This window comes from Halyomorpha halys, unplaced genomic scaffold (assembly GCF_000696795.3).
Source record: "Halyomorpha halys isolate HHAL.00 unplaced genomic scaffold, Hhal_1.1 Scaffold2510.1, whole genome shotgun sequence".
In the NCBI taxonomy this organism is placed as follows: Eukaryota; Metazoa; Arthropoda; class Insecta; order Hemiptera; family Pentatomidae; genus Halyomorpha; species Halyomorpha halys.
The window spans coordinates 41,573-52,089 of NW_027110040.1; the positions used below are offsets into that span (position 1 = coordinate 41,573).

General features: G+C 29.5%; 1 protein-coding gene and 1 long non-coding RNA gene across 6 annotated transcripts in view; one reads left to right on the forward strand and one right to left on the reverse strand.

The window, feature by feature from the left end:
- LOC106691589 (uncharacterized) overlaps positions 1-7,652 on the forward strand; it is a 12,491-nt gene extending 4,839 nt beyond the window's left edge. The window contains exon 2 of the long non-coding RNA XR_001344817.2: positions 6,454-7,652. This is a non-coding gene — a long non-coding RNA (uncharacterized lncRNA). The remainder of the gene's footprint in view (positions 1-6,453) is intronic.
- Positions 1-8,636, reverse strand: part of LOC136795023 (omega-amidase NIT2-like) — a 14,162-nt gene extending 5,526 nt beyond the window's left edge. Inside the window, exons 1-7 of one of the 5 annotated variants that reach the window (XM_067048147.1) lie at positions 8,176-8,609; positions 5,556-5,645; positions 5,265-5,411; positions 2,555-2,739; positions 2,054-2,222; positions 1,020-1,114; positions 809-947 (exon numbers count right to left, since the gene is read on the reverse strand). In XM_067048147.1, coding sequence (XP_066904248.1) covers positions 809-947; positions 1,020-1,114; positions 2,054-2,222; positions 2,555-2,739; positions 5,265-5,388 — 712 coding nt within the window. In that variant the 5' untranslated portion in view covers positions 5,389-5,411; positions 5,556-5,645; positions 8,176-8,609. Of the gene's footprint in view, positions 1-808; positions 948-1,019; positions 1,115-2,053; positions 2,223-2,554; positions 2,740-5,264; positions 5,412-5,555; positions 5,646-8,175 lie in introns of all 5 variants that reach the window. The other 4 variants (XM_067048146.1, XM_067048145.1, XM_067048144.1 and 1 more) reach the window with 4 other exon arrangements.
- Between the last annotated feature and the right edge of the window lie 1,881 nt (positions 8,637-10,517).

The window sequence follows — 10,517 nt, forward strand, 5'->3', positions numbered from 1 at the left end:
GTGAATTTAGATATAACTTATTAATAATAATAAATAATGATTATATAAAAATACATCATTATGAAAATAATTAACAAGCAATAATATGATGAAGGTGGAAATATATAATTATTTTTTATTCCAACAGTTCTGCTCGCTACATTTCATAATTACAACCATATGGAATGATCAGTGATTAGTTTCTTAACACCTGTCGGACATATGAAATTTGGGAAAAAGTGAAGTTAAAGGGAATAATAAAAATTAAAAACATTAAGAAATAAAGTCCTACCCCGGTTATTCATTAACATTACAAAGGCATTCAGGAAACGATTATACTTTGCACTAAAAAACTTATAACCAATAAGACCAATACAGGTCAACCAACTAAAACTTCTTTCTTTATAAACAACCATGCTGCTTTAACCATTTCAGAATTCTTGATAACAAATACCATTCTGTCAAAATAAAAATCGGATTCCACAATATTAACAATTTGCAGGGTACGCCAGAATCTGTTATTCACCACAAATGAACAGCATAGTTAGATGGGTTAAACAAATATTTCATTTAAAAAAAAATTAATTAATATTGCACCATTTCACCAAATATTTACAACAAATATTATATCTTTCTGATAATTTTTTAATAAATATTTAGACATTTTAAATATTCAATTTAATAATTTTATAATAACCATTTTTTTTATTTATAGAATATACAAATAATTATAAAAAAATATTAATACTGTAAGAAACCAGTCGATGTCTTGAATAAAAAAAAGGTAAGTCTAAGCCGATAATAAAGTAAAAACCAGAAAATAACCTACCTATGTCAGCGATTAATGTGGTTTCATAAGCATCTGCTTTTGTGACAATCTTGCCCCAAGGATCAATTAATACTGAATGGCCCCAAACGACGTAGTCAGCAGAATCATCCCTAGCTCCACAAATACCTGCAGCGAATACCTAGCAAAGATGATTATGGCAGAACTATAAAAGGCTATACTAATAACAAACAACAGTCTGACATAATTATACTTGATTATCAACAGCACGAGCTTTGATGAGGTGCTCCCAATGCATTGGTCCTGTAGTCATGTTAAAAGCCCCAGGGTATAGAAGTAAATCTACTCCTAAAAAAAAAATTTAAATAAGATTTTATGCACAATGTCATGAGCCATAGTTTAATATTCTTTAATTATTTCTAATTGTTGAACATTTGAGCTTAATTTTTCCAATAAAGTTTGCTTGCTGACTATGATAGAGTCAATAAAAAAGTTACAGAAAGTTACTTAACAATCAAGTTATGCATCCCCCATTTACTCATTATGTTCAATAATAACCATTTTACAAAATAAAATTAAAACCATCGCAATGATAGGTAACCAGCTGCATAAATAACAAATTCATAATATACATTTTTTTTGTTTAGTTCCAATACAAAATGTAAACAGTTTTTATAAGATCAGTCACCAACATCAGTTTTTAGTTATATTATTCCGAATCAAATATACATTATCTTTCTATTTTTATTTTAATCATTTACTATTCTTAGGGGACATATGTCCCAGAATAAAATATTTTTTTTATTTCATTTCATTACTATTTGTAATAAAAAACAAAAATAAATTATTCTTAGCAATAGATTTGATTCAGAAACAATAAATGAGAGAATTAGGGTGGAGGGAAATACAGTAATTTACAATCAGTTTTTCATTAAAAAAATTAATTGTGTTCTTTATTTAAAACATAACCAAAACATTTTTTGTTCCACTATTAAAATTTTTGGCACTTACTCTTTTTTCAACGTCAACACTTCAATTAAAGTAAACAATACCTGATTAGTATAATAAAGTTGTTCATATCAAAACAAGAATATTTGTTTTAATTCAACCAGTCAAATTGACATATCTGAATTTTTATGACAACTATCTATTCTCTTATACATACATAAATGGCAGATAACCCATTAATAAGCCTGTCATAAATTTTACATCTAAATAACTCTTTATCATAATAGAAATGACTTTATTATACAAAAATAATACTTAATAGACAACAAAAAGTATTACCTAAGTCCTTGTATACGGTAGCTAATTCATGAAACCTCAAATCGTAGCATATTCCTAATCCAACTTTGCAATCACCTATGTCTATGACAGAAATATTTTGCCCAGGAGATAAACTATCTGACTCCTTGAATGTTATGCCACCAGGTATATCAATGTCAAAGAGATGAATCTAAATATACACATCTGATATAAGGTTAAAGATACATAACTAATCATACCCAAAATATTAATTCATAAATAAATCATTACTGAAAATAGGCAAAGGTATAAGATATAATCATAATAATATATCTCTTATATAATACGAATATGTTCATTTATAATACATATATCATATTGTATATTATCAGAAGATATATACATATAAAACCATGTAAGCAGGATAACAGTATACGTTTTTAATAATAAACTGTTACAAATAATTCTAATACATGTTTGAATAGAAAATAAAATCTTAATATATTACAGACCCACATCAAACAAAAAGAATAGATAGCTTACTTTACGAAATTTTCCAAGAAAACTTCCTTCAGGATTCCAAACTGTACATGTATTATACAATTTACCAGAATCCTTTTCTGGAATTGACCCACCAACAAGGAAAATACCATTATCTTTTGCAGCTTTTGAAAGAGCAACACAGGTTTCACCATTTGGGATTTCTTCAGCATATTGTCCAAAGTACTCTGAAATCAATGTGCGTTTTAAAAAATGTGTAAACAAGGAAAATAAAATAAATATTGGTAACAAGAAATAAACAACATATTCATTAATTAAATTCAATATTTTAAAAAAAGTCTTTTATAGGTCAATATAGATTCCTCACCATTTCTATGTTCCTCCAAAATTACGCTATAATACTAAAAGAAGCCTATCTTTTGATTGGTAACCACTAGCTGCAAAAACTGTTGAACTAATATTTATAAAACTTTAACTAGATCATCTTCATGGTCACCAGAAGGTTTAGCTATAATAAAATCTACCAATAATTTTTATATATATAAAGTATTCAGGACTTTTTATTGGTTCCTACAGGACGTCCCAAGCCCGATCTGTTAAAGCCCTACACTTTACTGTTTTTGAAATAACACATAAATCAGGTCTGGGCAAACCAAATTTTAACAAACCTCCCAAGTATCATTCCCAACCATATCATCGTCGTTTATTTCAAAGTTCATGGCTGTTAATATCGCCATAACAGTGATAAAGTTCTGCTTCCATGCACTGCTCTATATAATGTGAGAGAACTACAAATCAAGGAAATCTTCTATACCAATCCAATAGCTGGCCATAAATTTATTTAATGACGACCCTATGCAAACAGAAGTGCGTAAGCTTTTTTACAGGTTAGATCAGCAAATTTCTCGTCTTCAAATCCACCAGCAGTCAAGATCCATTCATGTATGAAGTAAATCTGATGTTTTCAAAGTAAACCCTTGAAAGCCAATGACTTTCGTGCTTGCTTAAAAGTTTAGAGAGATGAGCAGAGTATCAATGTTGTAAAATAAAACTTATGTTATGATTGATTGTAGTCCTAATCCTTCAAAATATGCATCACAGTTGCAATCTTCAAACCGGTTTGCAAATAACATGCCAGCAATGTTCATGGGTTCCTACCAAAAATCCGTAGCCTGCCTCAAACATCCATTCATGTAAGGCAGTACGAGGTCTCAGTGAGTACAATTCAGGGTTAATATAAGTTCACGGATATCCGAATCTTAACTGTAAAACTGAAGGGATATTTCCTGCTGGGACAAGATAATTCTTATTATGTAAACTGTTTTTTTAAAATAGTTATTGTAAAGTATGTAGTTTTACGAATTGTATGAGTTTAATATACTTTCTTTGTGAGCCTATTTATTTAGCTGAGGGAGCTGAGGCATCACCTAAGCATCCTCGAGTCTGCAGTAGTACTGGTTTGAATCTGGCCTGGGATGGGAGGTTGACTTTTATTTTGTGATGGCCCCATGAATGGAAACTTGAACCCCTCACTCTGGTTAGAATAGGTCGGCTACCTGTATATAACTCTCTTCCTCCTCCCTCTGTATGTCAGAAATAACCAGTGAAAGGGTAAAAACAAAAAAATTATAATAGTAAAACTGTTCTGTTCAATGAGTGGTTTCTAAATGAACCTAAATTAAATACTTTCTTTGTAATATAAGATTGTTTATACTAATAAACATGTCACTACATCACTCACACTTCGAATATATAAGAAATAAGAAGATTAGATATCTAATGTGAAATTTCTTGAACAGATAAATTAGTTATAACTTAATACAGCACAGACGAGATATTAGATCCTTCAGATATTTGAATTTTTTTAATTTTGCAAGGACAATTTAGGTAAGGAGAAAAGCAGATCTATCAGTCTGCCCTCCAGTAACAGGGATTATCTTTTTCTATAGAGCATATATAGAGAGCACAAGTCAATAGCTGTTTATCTAAAACTATTGTATTATTTTTAAAAAATACTTCAATTATTTTTTTATCTTTGGACTGGCCGACAGAAGTGAAACTTCTGGAAAAGATATAATAATGTATTAAAATTTTATTAATAATGATCATGTAGTCCTTCTTATAGCTTAGGGCAGAAAATATTAGTTCCAGAATAATAATAATAATTAAAATAAAACAGTCATTTCCTACGTCAATTCTAGCAGGAAAATGTTTTATATTATAATAGAGAGATTACAGGAGCTCACTCAATCGGAATATTAAGCTTCTCTAAGCTCCTACCCTCCTGTTATGACAAAAAACTTTTCCTGTTAAAATTGACCAGCGTTACCTTCCCAACTCTTCCATTTTATCTTGCATCACGAAACCATGAAAAATTTACTCTCGTACACTTTTTTTTTTTTCTTGAGTTGTAGAACATTGTTAAAGAAGTTTCACTACAAAATTTTAATAATCCCAACAAAAGGACAGTTCATTCATTGAAAATAATAGCTATAAAAATGCAACAATAATCGTAGGGAGCATATTTCAAGAAAATATAAAAACAGATGTTGGAAAGGAACGTAATCGAACATCTTAAAATATGTTAGCTATTGGCAAATGTTTTCAGGCAAGTAATAATAGTAAAAAAGACTAATTAGGGTTAATATCAATAAAAGAAAAAATAGTAATCTACACAGTAAAAAAAGAATATACTAGCTATTAGGAAAAAAAAAGACATAAAACAAGTAATTACAAAAAAATAAAATAATACTTGTTCCATAAGGACTATTGAAACATTCTGGAAGAACTACTAAGTTGGAGCCCTTCTGTTTGGCATCACTAATGAGCTTGCAGGCATGTGTTAAATTATCTAATTTATTTTTACCAACTGCCATTTGAATTAAAGCAATTCTGATATCTGAAACATAGAAAAATAACATGAAAACTAAATAACATTGTTAACATGTTTCATAATATTTATTTGTAATAAACATTTTGATGAAAATATGATGGCATATAATTACATTAAAATTTTAATTATTCCTTAATAAATGTTTTGTACCTATTATCTATTTTCTTCACACGTTTTTGAAATAAAAAATATTTTTAAATAATTTCAAAAGCGTCATCCATTCAACTCATCAAACACTATCTATAAATTAAAAAAATTTATTAAATTAAAATTCCTTTGATTCATAAATCTTGATATGAATTTCTAAATTCAAAATATTAGAGTACAAATAAACGCTAGGAAAGAACTCAATAGAATAATGGAAATATTATACAATGTATGACAATTTTTACCAAAATATAAATAAAAAACACAATGTACATTGTATAAATTGCTAATACCACACCTAATTGGTAAAGTACAGAATTATTTGAGAACCAAAGTTACCAATCAGATTTTTCAAGTTTAGAATCTTTAAATTTTGAAATGTGTTAACACATTCTTATTTTATTTTATCAATGAGTTAGGTTTCTTCCGGTTCCTCTTCAAATGTTTCCTTCAACTAAAGACCTATAAAGCATGTGGAAAAGTGTTAACAATAAATAGAACACAACTATGGGAGGTTCACTATTAAGAGAACACCTTAAAATTTTCAAAATTAGATTTATTGCATGAATTTTATTGCACAAAAATGAGTCAACCATTAATTGAGGAGACTGCATAATATGCATCAGTATAGATGCCTAAAGTAATAGTGTTACAACAATTATAATGTTTCTACAAAGTTGTTATGATATATGAGTAACAAATAGCTAAAAATGAAATTATGATGTGATATGGTAGCTGAATATGATTCCTTCAATGAGTTGGTACTTCTGATAAAAAATGTGTCATTTATTCTTTCAATAAACCAAAGTAATGTGGTATATGTTGGAATAAATTATTTAATAAATTAAATTTTGTGCCATATTGGATATATAGATAAATAAAGTTTTTTTATTATTTCTAGATTGCGAAGAAATGGTTTAAACAAATCCAGCGAGGAGGGTCAGATTGATGTTGGGGCCATCTCACAATATTATAACTTGCACCCTCCTTTACCAAGTACAGGAAGGAAGTCATAAAAAAAAAAAAAAAAAATGAATAGATTTTGTATCATAAAGACCCTCAAACATATGTGAAAAAAGTGTACCGTTCTGAGAGCTAAGATTCAAAACTCAAAGGATATTAGGAAAACGGATCAATAAAGCTATCAGAAGTCTAAATGAGGTTAGTTGTTCAGAAGAAGAAAAGATGTTATACTTGTCCAAGAACCAGAGATAGGGCATGTGTGTTCAAAACAATGAGTAATGAATTTCTTTATCTGTAGTTCTTTTCTTTTTATTTAGAGGATCACTAATCAGGGAAGAAACATACCCTTATAACCAAAATTCTGCCATAATGGTCATTTTTAAAACCTTTATCATATTAAATTGACCTTATTGTAACATCTCAATTATTTTTCAAAACAAAGAGTTGTCCTAGTTTTTTGACTGCTACCACTGTAGTTTTGAAAATAGACAATATACTGAAAATATCAACCTTTTAAATTGGAAAAATTGGGATTAATATGGTGTATTATTTAAAGATAAAAATTATAACAAGAAAGAAATTTGAGGCCTTTGAAGTATATTAAAATTTTAAAACTAACTATTGTTCTGGTAAGTGTTCTATTACGTTTTGTAAGAACTTGAAGATGAAACTTCCACATTATTACTGTAATCTATATTTTGAAGATAGTCGGGGTGACAGTCAACAATGGTACAAAATAGTAGAAAAACTATGTAATATTTAACTTAAATAGTTTTAACCGGTTAACATTAAAACGTTTTTCTACTATTTCATATCTTTATGACTGCCACCCAGACATCCTTTCTGCAATCTACTTCATACGGACAACTATCTTCATCCAATAGTAATCTATATTTCTTTAGTTTTATCTATATTTACTGCTTTCATAAATACTAAGCAAAAATAATTTAAATTGTTTCTCTATTCTGTTGCGGTATAGCCAATTATTCAGGTTAAATTAGAAAAATATTAAATGAAAAATTATTAAAAGATTTATCATCGATTTCAGACAGTAATTTACTTTTGTTATTAAAACACTGTGATGTATAAAATATTAAAGATGAGTTGAAATATGACACATTAAAAGATTTAGGACTCGAGTAAATTTTTAATTTAAAAAATATCAAAAAGGTTTGGGGTCTGGTCTGTTAGGCCCGACTTCATCAGTAATGTATGTAAATTTGACCAAACCAATAATAGGTTAGAAGTGAAAAGGTGTAACAGAAAATTCCAGTCACAACAGAAAAAAAACAAAGCTTGAATTCTTTCTTTAATTTCTCTGATTGACAGCACAGGGGTGTTATTAGACATATAAGGCTGATTCACAGGAATTTAAAACCAACAAGTTACAACAACTACCAATCATTTTACAATGATAATGTTTAATCCTAAAACAATAAAAATAAATAAAATATTTATAATATTGAATACAAATTTTTAAGAACATCGGCTCTCATACATATTGCATAAACATAACCTCAAAAGAAATGCTAATGTACACTGTCAGCAATATTTTAGAGAAAATCAACCAAATAAAAAAAGTCATATAAAGCCATAATCAATTTATTTTTATTAGGAATAACTGGGAAAAGAGAAACAAAACATTAAGTAAAACACTTACTGGTTAAAGGTGACATCTTCAACCGTTGATTAATGTAATAAAAAATATACTTAAATAATTAGAATGGCTAAAAATTGATCACTCAAAAAAAAATGTAACATATATAAAGAACACCAAACATCTTATCACTTAATCTCACGTTTCTTATATCAATTGATAACATACATTAAGATTTACACTCCCTACTTTGACATATAACAGCTGACGTGTTTAATATTTAACATCTAATGTACACAGATTCTGAGTGTTTGCCTAAGAAATGGGTGACAAAGAAATCTGAATACTATGTCTTGATAATAATAAAAAAATATTGGGGATTGTTATTCAAGGAAGTCAGAAGCTGTTGGAACAAAACTACTAATTCAGTAGCTAAAAAGCCGTGAACTATAGACCTGGTAACGTAGTGCCTGCAATTCCGTAGTTTCTGTTATGAATGAACTGTTGTATTTATAGGTCAAAGTAAAGAAGATACTATTCATGGTCATTAGGTCATTTATTGTGGGAAGTGAGGAGAAAAATCTATTATTCCCCAACAATTAGAACCAGATTTCCCAATTTACCGAAAGGTCTGGAAGTTATTTTCTGAAACAGTTTTTTGCCCTTCTGAACTTTTTTTTTTTTTTTTTTTATTATTGGCCCCTATTTGAGTAATGTTTAACCACATTTTTCACAGTTTAAAGTAGTTTCTCAGATTTCCTAACTTTTTGTGTGTTCAAGCAAATCCTATTTAATATTCACTAAAAAGGGGAGGATAGATTTATAGTATTGTCCTCTGTAAAGCGACTTAAGACCACGAACAATGACACGAAGGGTACTAGTTCACAATTTACTTCCCAAAGATATGGGCGTTGATGACCTCAGGGTTTTACGCCCTTAAGCCCCAGACAACAACAACTTCCCAAAGGAGGGGAATTCTAAACTCGTAGGCCATTCTCCAATTTTACAGAAATTCGGTTATGGAAAAACGGAAATTCACAACTTTTAAATGTGATGAACGATCGACCATCTAAATGTGAATTATTTTATTTTTCTGTCATTCTCCTTCTCACTTGGATAAATTTAAGAACCATCGTTCTTCGCCATCTTTTTCTTCCATACCTGACACCATGCACAAGACAGTAAATTGTTTGAAGTTTTGATTAGTTCTTACATAATATTGAAACAAGAGAATTGTGACTTGATAAAGAAGAGAGGACTCTGTCCATTACGATGATGAACCAATCGAAAGTGTTCCAGCGTAACTACCTTAGAAAAATTCATGGTCCGACCTTTGACACAATATCAGTGCATGGATACTCCGAACAAACGCCGAATTTTATTCCTTATACTAGAATGGAAATGTCCAATTCATCCAATCCAAGACGCGCTACATAGAATGGCTTGGCCATATAAAAGGATGCCTGAACACAGAATGCCGAACAAAGTATTGTGTGGTGCTTTAATTTATAAAAGAGAGGAACGATCACGAAGACGCTTGTTATAAGACCTTAAGGAGTACCTAAACGTTTTAAGTGTTATAAGCTAGAGAAAAAACGCAGTGGAGCAATATTAAAGGAAGCCATGGCCTTACCTGAGTTGTAGCGCTGCTCAGTTATTTTATTGATAAGTAACCGGATAAAGAAGGTAGCCTAGCCTACAATTGCCGTAAATGTTATTTTTTTTAATTAAGTCGCAGTTGGAAAAAACATATCATTAATTAGCAGTATTTGAGATTTTTTTGACGAAAATTGAATATCACTTTTTTTCTCTATCCCATTTTGTCAGTGGGCTCAAATAGTTGCTAGTTATTATGTCAAATTTCTTCATACCTTTCCTTTTTTTTACCGACATAAGACTTGGTTTAAAACTTATAAGAAAAACTAAATCTGCCTTATTACCATGTTTGTGATCTATCGAAATTTTTGCAGGAAAAATCACTTCAAAACTCAAAATTCCATATATCTTGTACTTGACTCATATGAATTCATCATTTTGTAAATTTATATTGCCAATTATCATGGAGCTATTGCATTCAAATTTAAGTTTGTTAAATTCATGAATTACATTAGCATAATGATAATGTCTTATCTCAGAAGTAGCAGGTTCCATGATATTTTTTAAAATAATATCTTAAAATGTTGATCTCTCGTAATGCGGAAACAACTTTAGGTTTTTGAAAAGCTGCTTCTCAGGAACAATTATATACTACCCATTCCTTGTTAGCCCCTGGCTATAGTGCCCCAAATGTATAAACCGCCTTCAGCGGACCCAGCTTCCACATCTTATAATGCCACAAGGCAAAAGAAGATATAAAAATTGTAAATATGTGTATATATCTTAGTTTTAAGTAATATATATTGTAA